General features: G+C 40.0%; 2 protein-coding genes across 3 annotated transcripts; one reads left to right on the top strand and one right to left on the bottom strand.

Moving 5' to 3' along the window:
* Nucleotides 1-6254: 6254 nt before the first annotated feature.
* LOC129721955 (UDP-glucose 4-epimerase) lies at nucleotides 6255-8409 on the bottom strand. The gene is made up of 5 exons (XM_055675089.1): nucleotides 7932-8409; nucleotides 7614-7871; nucleotides 7258-7383; nucleotides 6661-7199; nucleotides 6255-6595 (listed from the first exon to the last, which is right to left on the bottom strand). Exons 2-5 carry the CDS (start codon nucleotides 7851-7853, stop codon nucleotides 6445-6447), a joined length of 1056 nt encoding a protein of 351 aa, XP_055531064.1. The 5' UTR covers nucleotides 7854-7871; nucleotides 7932-8409; the 3' UTR covers nucleotides 6255-6444.
* A 3554-nt stretch (nucleotides 8410-11963) lies between these two features.
* On the top strand, nucleotides 11964-17738 carry LOC129725101 (uncharacterized). Of its 2 annotated transcripts, XM_055680557.1 has the most exons (4): nucleotides 11964-12228; nucleotides 12285-12347; nucleotides 12417-12500; nucleotides 12559-17738. In XM_055680557.1, exon 4 carries the CDS (start codon nucleotides 12648-12650, stop codon nucleotides 17736-17738), a length of 5091 nt encoding a protein of 1696 aa, XP_055536532.1. In that variant the 5' UTR covers nucleotides 11964-12228; nucleotides 12285-12347; nucleotides 12417-12500; nucleotides 12559-12647. The 2 variants fall into 2 exon arrangements, with proteins under 2 accessions (XP_055536532.1, XP_055536531.1); XM_055680556.1 differs by having other exon boundaries at nucleotides 12285-12500.
* The last annotated feature ends 333 nt before the right edge of the window (nucleotides 17739-18071 follow it).

Consider the following 18071-nt stretch of genomic DNA (forward strand, 5'->3'; position numbering starts at 1 on the left):
ATTTTTAGTTGTTCGTGGTAACGTGAAATCTGATGTACAAGTTGTTTGCATTGTGCAAGTTGTCTGTAATTCGTGTTTCGGCGAAAATTTGCAATAAGTGTTTTGCTGAATATTTTTCATCCTGCTCTCTATAAAAAGTCCGGAGAAGTCAAAAAAAAAACAAAAAAAAATTGGCAGTGGTAGTATGATGATATAAATATGGATGAAGTTTTGTTTTACATGTTGTTTGTAATCTAATTTTCATTGTTGTTTTTTGTTAAATAAAAATATTAAAGAAATAAATTTTTCTGGTTGCACTGGATTTTGCGTAAGGCAGACGAAAATAATGTTCAACCAGGGATATGTTTCATAGCAAAGAAGAAGAGAAAGAAGCCACTTGGCCACTCTTCTCTTAGGATCTTCTGACATAATGGTCAAATTTATTTGACATCATGGTTGTTGTTTGCCCCAGGGGACTATAAACGTCAAAATTTCGCCTACCAATCATAAATTCATCACGGCGTCAATAATTAATTTCAAATGCTTACGAAAACCATCTTATACATTGAAAGCGCACATTGTACCGGAAACAAACGTTGAGTTCTTGTTTTTGCATCCAGGTTTTTCTGAGAAAACGTGAAAAATAAAGAACAAATCTGAGTAACTCTCGTGTCTCTGAATATCCATTCTTTAACCTTTTCCCCACCGCGAATATAAATATGAATGTTACTCGGTCTCACCGCTCATATATTTTTCTTGTTCTCAAGGTAATCGAAGATGTGAATCATCTAGAAATTTTGAAGTGATATTGAGTAAATTAGAGTTACTCCCAAGCATAAGAGTTTTTTACTCTGTATGCCTGAAGGGCACTGGGTACTGAAATGCCACTGCGACATTCTTGCTGATTGTCTTTTGTCGCGGGCCCCGATTGCTGTGCACAGGTTACGAATTGCTCGTACTCATTGATGGAGTAGAACTGTTTTGTTGTAAACCTGTACCCCAATTAGGTACAACATAGTTGATGAAACTAATGACCTGCTTGGGATTGGAGCTCCATACTTGGTATGGAGTTAAAAGGTAACTTCCTAAGAAGTTGTACCTAGAGGAAGCAAGAGCTTCGCAAGAGCTGGTTCAGATTTGCAGAATCGGCAGGTGTCGTTCAACACTGCGCTGATTTTCTTTAAATGATAAAAAGCGGGACAGTGTCCGGTGAGGAGTCCCGTGATTATCCGTAGGTCACTACGATTTAGACTAAGTAGCTTTCTTGCGGTTCCAGGGTTCGGATAGATAAACTGTTTAGCTTGTCTACAGCCCTGTGCCTGTTGCCATTGGGATACTATTTCTAGCCCTCAGCATAAGAGTAACTCACATAAAAGCTGTCTTGCCCCTCGATCTATAATAATAATTATTCAAGAATAAGTTTACTGACAATTATGGGACATTTACTCTATTTCAGCTGTTTTAGGGCAAACCAACCAAAAAGTGGGTACCAGCATCGCTGGTACACAATTAATTTCTTTTACCGAACTCAGCAATCTTTTTAACGAGTTCTCAACAGCTGAGCCATCAGCAATCTGTTCAGTAATTTATTTGCTTGACGAGTGTTCGGTAATTTTTCATTCTCGCTGAAACGTCAAACATAGAAGATAGCTCAGTAAAAATTTACAAAGTGTTTATCAAAAATTGCTGCATGAGTCGGTATCTACAATGCTGACTATTCGTCACGAATTACCGAGCGTTTTGTAAATTTACAAAGCTGGCGATTCGTCAAAAATTACCGAGCGTTCTGTAACGTACAGCGAAAAGAGAAAAATAAATACGACCATTGTGAAAGCTGCTATTACAACCGTTGAATAATTTTATAAAGGTATTTCGAATTGTTTGGATCGATTATACTGGTTTTCCCAGCACATTCAAGTAAAAACTTGATACGTTTAATGTTGTGTTGCATGTAGGCTTTTTATTGCAGGCTTCTAGTAAACTGCCCTCCTGTGGTGGAAAAATTTCCATATGCTGACTGAAATAATTTGCATTATCTCAATCGTAATAGATAGAATCTTGGGTGAAGTCATTGTTGCGGATGTGCCATGATATGAAACATTCAACTAAAATACACAAATACGTACATATTTGATAAATAACAACTTACTGAATAGATCGTATACTTCCACGTCGTTTTCTTGTAGATTTGAAAGTACAATATCCATTTTATTTATTTTTTTTGAAAATCACACGCGAAACACTTTAAAAACTCAGCTTCGAAACTTTTTGAATATTTGCAAAATGGCGGACTTTTGATGTTTCGTTTTGACAGATGCAGAAAAATTGCCGAACATCAAGAGTTCAGTAAATCAATTGAGGGGGTTTTCAGCAACACCTAGGTAGGTGCTGACAGATCGTCAAATATTTACTGTACTTTATGAAAGCGCAGAACATACTTTAGTTTACAAAAAAGGTCAGCAATGTTTTTTGCTAAGCTCATCAAGTGCCTTTTGTATAACGGTAATTCGGTAAAAACTTTAACCGACACCAGTTATTTTTAAGGAAATTACAAAATGATCAGTATTTTTTCAAATTTACTGAACATGACCGTAAAAAAAATTACTGAACAATTAAAACGAGAATAGGTGTGTAGACCTTCTTACGTACTAATGTATTAGTGCCACTAGTTGGGGAAAAAAATTACAAATAGCTGTTTTGTTTGCAATGCTATGTTTTTAGCAGCTGGACAAATATTCAGTTGAACACTCATTATATGTTTTAAACTTGTTTCTGAATGAATTTTTTCATTCGTGATCAGAAATCGGAAGAAGCTGCTGAACATAATCGACCAAAAATGTTAGAAAGTGATAAAAGTCGAAGCAACGAGATGCGATGATTTACAGTTTGGAGGAAACAAAAGCTACTTTACACGGGTTTACACGTTCCCTAGTGTGCGTAGGTGAAAAGTCACTTATCTCTATAGAGTTTTACAGCCTCAAGAGCCCCTCAGTTTGCCTGTGTTTGCCTCATGTAAAAATTGGAGAGTGACAAACTATTATTTTTGACCAAATTTTTATCTGTCAAAAAGTGACAAATGTCTGACGCTTGTCCAAAAAGTGGCTGTAATACTTTAGACCTTGCGGTGAACTAATAAGGTGTATAGACTATTTTACGTGACGTTTTAAAACTCAATTCATTGATGAAATTTTAACAAGAAGCACTGAACCGCTGACATAACGCACATAAAAGCAATATAACATCAGCAGATTCCATGACACTAGAGTGCCTGTAAATAAATAAAGAGTGGCGACACTGTCAAAATTGGAATAAAAATTATCAGTCAGTGTCATTCCAACTGAGCAAATATGCTATTAAACTCGTGCGGAGAAAAGAGAAAGGATGTTCGGTGTTACCAGTATTACCAGCATTACTCGGGATGACAAGGCGTCACTCCAATAATATACAGGCACTCTGCATGACACATGTTAGTTCGTAAAATGGTCTATTGAATAATATAGCCTATTTCTTTGAATACTGGATTTTCAGCTCACTTCTTCAAGCACAGTTTGAATCAGTGCATTGTTGTTGCCAGACAATATTGAGTATCTCAAATATACTTCTTTCGAAATCTGATTGATCATAACTCTATTTTTTAATAGTTTATTCAAGAGAGGAAACTATTTAATGTATTGCGCAACATTTATTAGTCGTCCTTACAATCACAAACAAGGTTTTTTTCAAAATTTCCAATGTTTTAATATTTTTTTTTCTAATAATGTATTTTGGCAGCACTGCCGCACACGAATCAGAGCAAGCTGTCAAAAAATATGGTGAGTTAATGTCATGGGGCTCTTGTGGCTGTCAAACTTCATACATTTTTCATCTACCACTCATTGATTCTAGTACCAGCGATTCTGGCACCCTACTTTTTCGTTGATTTTCCCTAAAACAACTGAAATAGAGTAATAGATGAAGAAAAAACTGAAATAGAGTAAATATCCCATAATTGTCAGTATACTTATTCTCGAATAAATATCCTCACAGATGAAAAAACAAGAGCTCAATGTCGGTTTTCGGTATAAAGTGTGCTTTCAGTAAACAAGATTGTTTTCATAAGCATTTGAAATGAAATATTGACGCCTCGATGAATTTATGATTGATAGGCGAAATTTTGACGTTTATAGTCCCCTGGTTAATGTCGAATTCATATTTGCGGTGTAGCTACATTGATCGATTGATTTATTTTGAAGGGGCTTCAACCCCTAACGGTCATTCGTCCCTGCAGTCCATTTTGGAGCAAAGTGCGCAATATATTCGGATTTTTGTATTTCAATTATGTACGATCTACACTGTAAATAAATGCCACGATTACTTCGAGTGTTTTTGCACTTGACTCGATTCGTCATGTCACACTGCGAATTAAAGTGATTTATTATTGATTTCACGATGATTGAACTTTCCAATGAAATGATCTGCCGTTGAAAACTGTTCAATCGAAATCACCATCATATTATAATGAATATCTCTTGTATTTGCACCAATGTTTAAATCAATTGAATTACAGCTGCAATTCTAATTGACAAACGTCAAAAACATAAAACGGAACAAAACTAGTGACGGTGGCGAAAGGCGCAAGCAGCACATTTTTCCCAAAGATTAAAAATTTGTTTGAAAGTAAGTTTTATTAGATTTTTGATATTACAATAATAATAAAACAACTCTTACATCCTTAAATCGATTGCACCGACACAGTGACAAAGGTCATTTTGTAATCAAATTGAAAACCTAGAATAAAATAAAATTGAAAAATCTACACACTTAGATTTTATTGCCGAGAACTCAACAGCTGATAAATTCAGCGAACTGTTTTACAAGTTTTCGGTAGCATTTTCATGAACTTCGCAGGCGAGATGTCATTACTTGCTGGTTCACGGTAAATCGATATATTTGCTGAATGTTCATCGAAATATATTGCTGATATTTGTTGAAAAGTTCGCCGAGCTCGATCAGCTGTTGGGAAGTTTGCCGAGATGAATTAAGTATGTAAAATAAACAGAAACTTTTTGAATTTATTGCGAATAGCTGATAATATCCAAATGACCAACATTCTGTATCTCAAACATAAGCATATAAAAAAAGATGAACATAACAACGGAAAATCAAGTGATTGATGACCGATTACATCGTTCTGTTCATTACCATGTTTCGGAGGATTTTCTTTTCACTTTGAAATGTTAGGCAAGTAGTGCGAATTCAAGAGCAAATCACTTCACTTAGACATGAAATTTTTTTACAGTGTATTTCATATCCCCATGCTGAGAGTGTATCGGGTGCTATTCATCATAACACTTTTTACCAGTGTTTGAGATTTCTGTCAGTTGCGTGTGTAGCTTATTTTTCTTGAAAATATAAATTCTAATTGTCTTGCAGGGATACCGAATGTGCAGATTTGTCTGCAAAACGCAGATTTTTGGAGTCCGTGTGCAGATATTCATTGATTTGCAGATTTTTGAAATTTTTCCAGAGTTTCTGCAGATTCTTGTCAGAGTCTCCTTGTATTTGCGCAGATTTTCTTAAAATTTGTGCAGATTTGTACAGACTTTTACCTGCGCGAGCGAAATTTTTTCGGACCACGGATAGATTATTTTCAGATTTCGAGCACATTTTTCCGGTTTTTCGAGCAGTTGCAGACATTTTTCAAAAACATCTGGCATCTCTGTTATCTTGTAAGAGGACAATGTTTGGTTTTGAGCAATTTATTCTTCATTTGAAATCATAATTTCTTTTTGCTCAGAAAACGCAGCTTTTTCAAATGATATTCATACCAGTTTTTAAATACGGCATGAACAGCCCAATTCACAATGAGCAGTAGCGGATATGAAGCATAGACTTCAAGCCGAAATCGAGAAACAACAACCCAATTCACAATACCATTTCAATTTGAAAATCAATGCTAAACCACTTGAATTTGAAGTGTGACCTGAATAAACCGAGTCAAGGAGAATAATACTTGAAATAGACGTGACGTTTTTCCACCGTGCACGTAGCTGTTCAGAACTTATCAGCGCACAGTGCACACAATGTGTGAAAATGCAGGCCAAAAGCTGAATTGTGAAAAATAGTTGTGATGCTTTTTCAAGTTAATAAAATAGTTGAAAAGAGCTATAAATAACTCTGAGTAGGTATTTAGGTATGAAAAATATATGTAATATTGTTTCCCGCCATTTGAAATATAGCGGCTTTGTCAGTTGTGGTGTTCATTCTGTAAAATTTAATAGTTGATGAAACAAACATTTTTCCCACCTTAATATATACTTTTATTTGGTCTCATTACAACTCACAGCTAGGTGTGCAATATGTTACTATCTATGGCATTTTATGGAACATAAAACATAGCTTTGGAATAAATGGCCTTTTGATTAAACGCAATTGTTGTAGTAAATCTTACTTCGTATTTTTCTTATACCCGTTGCTGATTGTGATCTAGCGAGATTCGGCGAACCCGTTCGGATTTGATTTTTGCCAGTTCCACGTATCTTCGCACATTTCCTTCAGTCCACGTTTCGCCGTCCATCCAAGTTCCTTCGCAGCAAGTGTAACATCGGCGTAGCTGGTCGCTACGTCACCGGGACGTCTGGCAACGAGAAAGTTAAATTCAATATTAGTTGGAAAATTTTGCTGCAATTAGTTCGAGATTACCTATCTACGATTTCGTAGGAAATCTTCTTGCCCGAAGCTTTAGAAAATGCATCCACCACCTCTAGTACCGAGTACCCCCGTCCGGTACCCAAATTGTACACAACAAAACCTTTCAACTCACCACTGGACAATTTTTTGATAGCGCTCACGTGTCCCTCGGCCAGATCCACTATGTGGATGTAGTCCCGCACTCCCGTTCCGTCAGGTGTGTCGTAGTTGTTACCAAACACCTTCAGACAGGGCCGTCGTCCGACAGCAACCTGCGAGATGTACGGCATCAAATTGTTCGGCTCACCATTGGGATCCTCACCGATTCGGCCAGATTTGTGCGCTCCGACGGGGTTAAAGTATCGCAGCGATATCACCGACCAGCGGGCGTCCGATAGGCAGAGGTCCTTCAGGATTTCCTCCGTGAAGTATTTGCTCTTCCCGTAGGGGTTGGTGCAGTTGCCCGTCGGGTGGCTCTCATTAAGTGGCAACTTTTGCGGTTCACCGTAAACGGTTGCACTCGAGCTGTACACGAAGTTGAACACGCTGCTCTGAATTGATTAAATTATGATATCAAATTAAATCCAACTTCCTATCCTACTAGCTTACCTCTTCCATTACCTCCAGCAGTACGCTGGTTCCGGTAATGTTATTTTGATAGTACTGTAAAGGAATCCTGCATGACTCGCCAACTGCCTTCAGTGCCGCAAAATGGGCCACACAGTCGATTTTGTGCTGGAAAAACAAAAATCGTTGCTCACCAATTGTTCAATAAATTTGTAAATTGATTTCATTTCGGTAATAGATATAACAACATAATGCAACTGCAAGGTTACATTATTCACTCGAGCACGAGCTATCGATATCAACAATTCACGCAATTTAATCTCAGAGGTCACATTCAAATCAATCGTGCAGACGTGAATGAATCGGCGAATAGTTTTCGCCGCTGTAAGCGACCGTACCTTTTTAAAGATTTCTCGCAGGGCATTCTTATCGCGAATATCAACGTCGTAGAAGATAACGCTTTTCCCCGCGAGCTCCTGAACCCGTTTTAGTGATTCTGGCAGTTTGGAACCAGCCGCCCCGTAGGCATTGCACAGATTGTCCACACAAATGACCTGATGTCCAACGGCCAGCAGCTCCAGTACCGTATGAGAACCTACGAATCCTGCTCCGCCGGTTACTAGTATAGTGAGGGACATGATTTTGTTTGGTGGTGGCTAAAAATGGACGCAAATATTCAAATATAAACAGACGGAGCATCCGATGGGCAAACTTACCGCTGCAATTGTATCGATTGGATCTATAGAATCAAACTGAAAGACTGCAAAATCCAGACAGTTCAAGCTCTACACGATCGAAGAAACACGTATGAGAGCAGTATGTGACTCATATCTCTGGAACACTGGAGCGCGCTCTTCTCTAGGCGATGATGTGGTGTGGCAGAACGAAAATGCTTATCTTATCACAAATTACTGAAAACAAGAATGTATGGGGGTAAATGATGACGATCGCTTGTTGTTGTTGTCGCGCAGTTGTTAAAAATGCTGTTCTTCGCTACTGGCCAGATACCGCTGATACCGCAGTTTTTGCTTCTTGCTAGCACACGTTACGAAATGCGGCTGACTAGAATACACTGATTTAATGTGTAGGAAAGGCAAATAAAACTTTGCTGACGCTGGCTGTTGTACGTTCCCCAGCCGGAGAAGAGCCAACCGTGCAGCAGCCAGAATCATTTGACGAAATAATATAAACAAACATCGAGGATGACGTTTTATCGGCATGCGCCGCATGCGCGGTACGAGCGCATTGTTCATAACTAGAAAGCCTATAGAAAAGAGAGACGCCATGACACTCACTTCCATTAAGCTCACACCAAAACGGCTGGAAGACCTTTAAAGTTTCGAAAGTTTTGACAGTTTTGTACAGGACAATTGCGCTAGCCCCGCAATTGTCCTGTACACTCAACGGTTAGCTGCGAAGTCTGTGTATAGTAAACAGAAGGTCAAGTTCCGAATCGGAATGTGACTCTAACACATATTAAATTTAAACATGTTTGATATACGCTTTACTGCCATACAGTTTAATTCCTGTTACGTGAGATGTGTTTGGGTCCCTAAACATATAATATTGAAAAAGTCACGCAAAATAACATCGCGAAGCTTATTTTGGCGGGGTAACCCACCGTTTTGGTGTGACAGTTACCATAACGGTGAGTTCTACGTCTTCTCTCCATCCTATAGGCTGACTATATAGATATGAGAAATGACAAGACACTCACCGTTAAGGCAACTGTCAACATCAAAACGGATAACGGCAATGCAAAATTATACAGATCGCCCGTTTTGATGTTGACAGTTGCCTTAACGGTGAGTGTCTCGGCGTCTCTCTGGTGTATAGGCTGACTAATCCTATAGGCTGACTAGTCACAGGAGAAGAAGTAATGTTGACCCCCCGGTTAAGCTCACGAAGCTTGAATTCAACACATTTTTCTTCAGGGTGAATATAATTGAAGCTTGGCATTCGAATTCATTAGCTATGACTTGTAAAAATGTTTGAACCTATTCTCTCTAGAATACGTACCTATTGAACGCAACCGCAAAATACCGAGATTATGTTTAACCTACATTTCTCGCCAAACATGTGAAAAGGGCCCATGTGCCATATGTAAACAAGCCACAATTTCACGTTTTTCAATAAATACAAGCTTAATCTACCCGTACAAATAAGATTGTTTGATTAAGAGTAAATTCTTTTATCAATAAAGGGCAGATTTCGCTTGTATTAATCAAAAAACGAGGAAATTTGGCTTGTTTACATATGGCACATGGGCCTTTCTCACATGTTTGGCGAGATTTAAAAACCTGTCGAAGTTTATCGAGCCTTTCAGTGTTATGTATTGTATTCAGATTCAGATATGAAATGATATTGAAACTCGTTGAAATGTGCAGGGTACTCTGAAATGTTGAAAGGATTATTCAAATTGTTAAGAAATGTTTGGTAAAATCGGACAAAATTTGTATTGTTTGATTTTACAGAGAACCCTAGCAGATTACAAACTCATTTATTCAGTATCGATTCCATTGATTCAATGTGATTTTCGCTTAAAAACTTTTGTCCACACGATTTTTATTTTTGTACTGAAACTTTTGTTTAACTTAACTTTTTCCTCTGTGGTTTTTAATAGGACACCCGAAACAATGTTCAATTCTAAGAGATGGCGCTGCAGTGGTTGTGGTAGTAAAATCGAAATTTCAACATGCATTTTGCTTAATGACCGGAAAAACTGCTATTAGTTACTCTGTTTTTATATTATTCTAACTTTCTAGTACTTACTTTTACTATATTCAATGTATTTTTATCACAAAACTTGATTTTGCTGTACTATATTAAGTCAACGGAGTTGTATAAGAAAATCAAGTTTTTTGATAAAAATAGATTGCCTAGAGTAAAAGTAACTACTAGAAAGTTAGAATAATATAAAACCAAGGTAACTAATAGCAGCTTTTCCGGTCAATAAGCAAAATGCTCGTAGAAATTTCGATTTTACTACCACTACCACTACAGCGCCATCTCTTAGAATTTAACATTGTTTCGGGTGTCCCATTATTGAAAAACGAATGAAAAAACTGATAAATGTACAGTCAGTTTTTTTTTACGCGGGGAATACGTATCTCGTAAAAAGAACCGCGTTAATTAAAAAAAAACGCGCTAATTCGAAAATCCGCGTAAAAAACGCGATAATTCAAAAATCCGCGTAACAAAAACCGCGGTAATTCAAAAATCTGCGTAAAAAAAGCGTTAATTAAAAAATCTGCTTAAAAAAACCTAGTAAAAAAATCAGCGTATGAAAAACCGCGTAAAAATCTTACTGTATATTTCAACCCATCGCATCAGACACAAATCTAGTGCGTTTTACCCAGGGGAGTGCTGCGGTCAAAATTTTGTCTACCGATCATAAATTTATCATGCGCACTAAGATTTTATTGCCGAGATCTCAACAGCTGATAAATTCAGCGAAATGTCCTACAAATTCTCGGCATATATATATATATATATATATATATATATATATATATATATATATATATATATATATATATATATATATATATATATATATATATATATATATATATATATATATATATATATATATATATATATATATATATATATATATATATATATATATATTAACTTGGGGCAAACCACAACCATGATGTCAAATAAATTTGACCATTATGTCAGAAGGTCGAATATTTGACCATTAGACAAAGAGTGTACTACAGGCTTAAAAAGGCGATAGCATATCACCACTTCTTTTCATACATCTTCATCTTACTGCTGACCAGGCTTTGTTTTGCTCATCTTCATCTTAAAGAGAAAGAGTTTTCTTCCCTCTTAACAACTGCGAGCTTACATTCAATGTGCATCACACCATCTGCTGTAGAGAGAGCGCAGAGTAACAGTTTCTCTGACGAAAAAACGCTCCTAATTTGACAGAGCAAAAATCCAGTGAAACTCTTGTAAATTGCTCATCCGCGCACGCAAGAAAAATGAAATAAATGGCTCGGCGACCAACTGAGCATTGCGTTACCGTTCTCATCGCTCTGGGGTGCGGAAAAAACAGTATAAAATCGAACTTTCTGCAGAATACGCACCCATGGTGAGTTGTGAATCTTCCTATAATATTAACCCTCTAGTGCCCAATACCGCCATTTGGCGTGCTTCAGTCAAAGTTCTGAAAAGCTTCAATAAATACTTAAAAAGTGTTTATAATGGTTCATAGTGATTTTACCGAAACTCATCTAGAAATTAACTTGGGCACTAGAGGGTTAAATTCGAAAACGGTTAGGATGTGGCTTCAATGTGAACCTAAATGTTTTGATATTTGGCCAACTTCTCTTCTAGTAATGGAGAAGCTAACGAAAACTACTCCCTTTTAAACTGAGAGAGCAAATAAATGTTTATCCCTAACACGTGATGATAAAGAGTGAAAAGGAACTCTGTGACTGAAATACTCTGCGCCTAAATGTGAATAATTATTCACTCTGTGTGAGAGAAAGTCTAGTTCTCCAAGGGGTTTGGCAGGTAGAAAAGGAAATTTGGGCAAAAATCAAGAGAACGGAAGAAGTCTGCTGCTGACAGCGGGCACAAATTAATTTGAGCCCAGGACATGGGTTCATCACTGAAAATAAATCGCACGTTAATCCCTGAAGCTCTTTACATATGAGTGTCAATAAACGAACCTAATCATTCTTTTATGTCGACTGTTCGGGACAACACCGTTGGACCACCCGTAGGGTTTACCACAGGGATGATAGCGTCACGGGTTGGTAGCGAAGCGTCACGGGATCAAGGTTGGTAGCCAAGCGTCACGGGATCAGACAGATAGCAAGTGAGATGGCAATCAAAAACGTCAATTAGATAAAATTGCTTAATCACGAAGGAAGGTAATAGTTAGAGGTTAAAAGGTGAAAGTCAAATAAAGTTTAAAAAAAAAGTTTTTTTTTTCTACAAGTTCTTGGATTTCGGATCGGTGGTAGTTGCGAAAATTAAGTGGGACTTAATCAGGTATTAAAATTAAAACAAATTAAAATATAATACTGAAATAACGTTACATAAAACAGCACGACAGGACAAACCGAGTTAAAAACCTTGCGGGGGAGAATTTGTAGGATTGACGAGTAAAAGTAAGTCGATAGCTAAAACGTTAACCTAAAGTAAAATAAAACATTGAAATCTTAAAATTTAAAATATAGAAAATCTGGAGTTGATTTGAGACAGAGAGTCGGCTAGGGAAAGATAAGGCGAAGAAATCCGCAGGAGGAAGGAAGAAACTAAATGTGAGTTTGTAAAATATTTTTGTTTGTTAAGTTACTAAAATTATTAATAAAATTATAGCTTTGATCTACTTAGAACTAAAAGTGGATTCACGGCTGGTTTCTTGTTCCGAACAAAAATCAAAGATTTATCAGGAATAACCTCAAAGGATGGCAACCGGTTCTCTAAAAGGTATGGACGAGGCTCCTGCCTATTGTTTGATGTGCAACGGTCCGGAAGAGGACGACTACCATATGGTAAGCTGTAATCATTGCAACTTATGGGCGCATTTTTCCTGCGCTGGTGTCGGTGAAGATATACGTGATGTAGATTGGTTCTGCCCCAAGTGTAAAAAGTCCGACAGCCAGCTGAAGGTTCCGAAAGGAAATAAGAAACCCGGTAAGAAGACTGGTAGTGCTCGTAGCGATGCGGAATCTGCTCGCAGTGCCAGTTCTATTCTAGACACTGAACTATTGCAACTCGAAGAAGAGCAGAGAGATAAAGAGCGAGCATGGGAGAAAGAGATGATACTTCGGGCGAAACGATTGGAGTTAGAGAGAGCCTGGAAGAGAAAACAGATACAACGTGAAAGAGAAATGCGTGAGCAGGAACTACAGCAAGAAAGAGAGTTGCAAGATCTTCAGCTGATGCAGGAGCGGGAATTAATGGACCGCCAGCTAGCAGCCGAAGAAGAGTTTCTGAGAAAGAGGGATCTATTACGGGAGCGTATGAATGCCAGCGCTGCACATCTACAACAGCTGATGAATGAAGGCGCAGCTGGTGGATCGAAAGCGGGATCCGATAAAGCTAAAAGAGATAGAATAAGAAGTTGGGTAGATAGACAAGAAATAAATAAATATGAAGATTTAAATTCGATTCGCCAAGATGAAGAAAGGCGATCGACGGTGAGTTACAAGGATAGGCCAGATGCTAAATTGGAACATGATTCACTTGAGAGTGGTTCTGAGCTGAGTGATCCGAGATCCCAGAGCAGAAGGCAAGACGGGCCGGGGCAGTCGAGAGTAACGAAAGATCAGTTAGCGGCACGGCAGGTGGTGTCGAAACATTTGCCAACATTTAGGGGTGAGCCTGAAGTTTGGCCCTTGTTCATTAGTAGTTTTGAACATACAACAAGAGCGTGCGGGTTTACAAATTTAGATAACCTTAAAAGGTTGCAGGACAGCCTGCAAGGGGATGCGTTAGAAGCGGTTAGAAGTAGATTAGTGCTCCCGGACTCGGTCCCAGATGTCGTAGAAGACCTTCGTAAACTTTTCGGAAGGCCGGAAAAGTTGCTGAGGGCATTGTTATTGAAAGTACGGAAAACACAAGCCCCTGACTCGGACAATTTGAAAACATTTATCCATTTTGGAATCAATGTTAAGCAACTTTGCGATCATTTAGAAGCTGCTCAATTAACGGATCATTTAAACAACCCCATGTTAGTGCAGGAATTGGTAGAAAAACTACCGACTAACTACAAACTGGATTGGGTCCGGTATAAGCGGGGACGACACGGTACTCCGTTAAGGTTGTTCACCGACTTTATGACTGAAGTGGTATCGGATGTATCAGAGGTTTCCGACTGCATGGATTTACCACAAGCTCAACCAGTTAAACTCAGCAGGAGCGCGGGTGCAAAGAGAAAAGAATTCGTGCATATGCATGGGGCGGCGCAGAAGGCACTGGCTCAACCACAAACGGATTGTGGTGGCAAGCCGTGCTGGATTTGCAAACGAACCGACCATAAACTCAGGTTTTGTGATGAATTCAAACGAATGAACCTGACAGACCGGATGAGGGCTGTAGAAAGGCTGAAGCTCTGCGTTCTCTGTTTAAATAATCATGGAACCAGTCGATGCAATTTTAAGCTACGCTGTACAGTCGGTGGGTGCAACGGTAATCACCACACGCTGCTGCATCGAAGGGAAGAATCGGTTCGACTAATGGAAGTCAACTGTAACGCACACGAAAATTTTCGTCGATCAGTGATTTTTCGGATGGTTCCTGTGACCCTCTACGCAGGAAATATAGTTGTCAAAACATTGGCTTTCTTGGATGAAGGATCCTCTAGTACGCTGATAGAACAATCAGTAGCCAATCAGTTGAAGGTAAGAGGTGCACCAGAACCATTGATCGTCACCTGGACGGGAGACATTAAGCGGTATGAGAACGATTCGCGCAGAATTACTTTAATGCTCTCTGCACAGGGATCGAGCGATAAGTTTGCTTTAGAAAATGTCCGCACAGTCTCCAAGCTGGTTTTGCCGAAACAGAGTCTCCGGTTTGCTGAAATAGCGACACGATTTCCGCATTTAGCAGGTTTGCCAGTAGCCGACCACGTAGGAGAAGAGCCAGCCATCTTAATAGGGCTGGATAATCTGCATTTGTTCGCGCCGCAGGAGTCAAGGATTGGTCAACCTGGTGAACCAATCGCAGTACGGTCTAGACTGGGATGGACGGTCTACGGGCCAGAAAAAAGGCAAAAGGAAAATGCGGCCACTTTCCTCAATTTACATGTCACAGAATCGGTTAGCAATCAGGAACTGCACGATATGATGCGAGCGCAATATGTCCTTGATGAGGCGGGAGTTGCAACCTTCGCTGTTCCAGAATCACTGGAAGACCAAAGAGCAAAAGCGATACAACTAAAAACTACAAAACAAGTGGGAGATCGTTTCGTAACGGGGTTACTTTGGCGAAAGGACGAACGACGGTTTCCAGACAGCTATCCAATGGCTGTGCGAAGGGCAAAGGCTCTTGAAAGAAGGTTGGAGCAAGATGAGGTGTTAAAAAACAACGTATGCAAGCAGATAGACGATTATCAGGCGAAAGGGTATGCCCACAAAGCCACAAAGGAAGAACTGTCCGGAACGCCATCGTCAGCAGTTTGGTATTTGCCACTAAATGTGGTAGTTAATCCGCGAAAACCGGGAAAGGTACGCCTAGTTTGGGATGCTGCAGCGTGCGTACGGGGAGTGTCATTGAATACACAGCTCCTCAAAGGGCCAGACATGCTTGTATCCCTCCCGAAAGTAATTTGCCGCTTTAGAGAGAAGCCGGTTGCGTTCGGAGGAGACATCGAGGAGATGTATCACCAGGTTCGCGTTAGAAATGAAGATAAATCTGCACAACGTTTTCTTTTTCGTTCGACAAGCGATGACGAGCTGCAAGTGTACGTGATGGACGTACTCACGTTCGGCGCAACGTGCTCCCCGAGCTCAGCGCAATACGTCAAAAATGTGAACGCAAGGCGGTTCGCAGAACAATTTCCGGAAGCAGCAGCAGCTATTGTCGATCGACATTATGTTGATGACTATTATGATAGTGCGGACACCGTAGCTGAAGCGATCGCTCGGGCTAAGGCGGTGAAATTTATTCATTCTAAGGGAGGATTCAACATTAGAAACTGGGTGTCGAATTCTAACACCATTTTGGAGGAAATGGGAGACCGAAGTGAGAATGCAGCAGTGCATTTCAACAAAAATAAAAACACAGAGTTTGAGCGTGTTTTGGGAATAGTTTGGGAACCTCTTCGGGATCAATTTTCATTTTCCACCTCGTCGAGAGCAGAGTTTCGCAAGATCCTTCAAGATGAATTATGCCCAACAAAAAGAATGGTTCTTAGCTTTGTCATGTCGTTGTTTGATCCACTGGGTCTCTTGTCACCGTTTACAGTTCTTGGGCGGATGTTACTCCAAGATATATGGCGGATGGGCTGTGATTGGGATGAGAAGATAGATAGGGAATCTTTCAGAAAATGGATTAAATGGGCAAAGCTGCTGCCAGAAATTGAGACGTTCCGTATCTCCCGAAGTTACTTTGGAAACGCGCGGTCTGATGAGGTACATGATATCCAGCTCCACGTGTTCACGGATGCTAGCGAAACGGCTTATGGATGCGTGGCGTTTTTACGTGCGGTAGTTCGAGGCGAAATTATGTGCACACTAATAATGAGTAGAGCTAAAGTTGCACCTTTGAAGCTGGTATCTATTCCTCGATTGGAACTCCAGGCAGCAGTTCTGGGAGCACGTTTAACACGCACAGTACGCGAAAATCACAGTCTCACAATCGGCAAGCAATGTATTTGGACAGATGCGCAAACAGTTTTGTCCTGGATTCGATCCGATCAGCGGAACTATAAGCAATATGTCGGATTTCGGATTGGAGAAATACTCAGCTTAACCAAGCTGACCGATTGGTATTGGGTACCGACAAAGCTTAATATAGCGGATCAATTGACAAAGTGGGGAAATGAGTTGGATTTAAGCTCAAACAGCTCGTGGGTTCGAGGGCCCGCATTTTTGTATCAATCGGAAGAAAAGTGGCCACGAAAATGCATGCCACCAACGAATACTACGGAGGAACTACGCGTTCATCTTTTGTTACATGACATATGTTTGCCAGGCCAGATCATAGATCCTTTACGAGTCTCGAAATGGACCGTGCTGGTGAGAACCGTTGCTTCAGTGATTAGATTTGCGTCTAATTGTAGACGAAAGGTGAGAAAGCAGCCGATCGAAACTTTAAGAGCCACAGATCGTCAGAAGAAAATATTGGAACGGATGGCAAGCGTTTTGAGTGTACGTGTTCCTTTCCAGCAAGAAGAGTACAAGAGAGCTGAATCGCATTTGCTTAGAATGGCACAGGCGGACTCATACGGACCTGAATTAAAGGTGCTAATGCATAACAAAGACCGCCCAGTCACCGAGTGGCTTTTCCTGGAAAAATCGAGCTGTCTATATAAGTTATCGCCGTTTTTGGATGAAACCAATGTGGTCCGAATGGAGGGACGAACAGAACGAGCGGAATATCTACCATTTGATTTGCGGTTCCCAATCATTTTGCCGGCTGAAAATGCAGTAACGAAATTGCTGGCCCATCATTATCACTCAAAATTTGGCCATGGATACCGTGAAACGGTAAAAAATGAGTTGAAGCAAAAATATTTAATACCGAAGGTTGATGCATTGGTCCGAAGAGTGTCTTCGTCATGCATGTGCTGTAAAGTTCAGCGAAACAAACCACAATGTCCCAGAATGGCACCGCTACCGGTGCAGAGACTTACGCCGTATCTTCGGCCGTTTAGCCACGTCGGCGTCGACTATCTGGGTCCATTCGAGGTGACAGTAAATCGCCACGTGGAAAAAAGATGGATCGCGTTGTTCACTTGCCTAGTGATGCGGGCTGTACACGTGGAAGTCACGTATGGGCTGACGACCCAGTCTTGCTTGATGGCGATTAGGCGATTTATGGGTAGATGAGGTCCACCAACCGAGTTCTTTTCGGACAACGGGACAAATCTGCGAGGAGCTAGTAAGGAAGTGGTAAAGACCATTCATGATGTCGCAAAAGATTGCGCAGAGGAGCTAACGAACGCACAAACCAGATGGTCGTTCAATCCACCCGCGACCCCACATATGGGTGGTGTTTGGGAGCGGCTGGTGCGTTCGGTCAAGGAGGCGTTGACGGTGCTTAACGAAGGGAAGCGGCTCACGGACGAAATTTTGCAGACCAGTATTGTTGAGGCAGAGGATATAATAAACTCCCGCCCGCTCACGTATGTGTCTCAACAATCTGGAGAAACGTATGCGTTG

Source organism: Wyeomyia smithii, chromosome 2 (genome assembly GCF_029784165.1).
Source record: "Wyeomyia smithii strain HCP4-BCI-WySm-NY-G18 chromosome 2, ASM2978416v1, whole genome shotgun sequence".
Lineage (NCBI taxonomy): Eukaryota > Metazoa > Arthropoda > Insecta > Diptera > Culicidae > Wyeomyia > Wyeomyia smithii.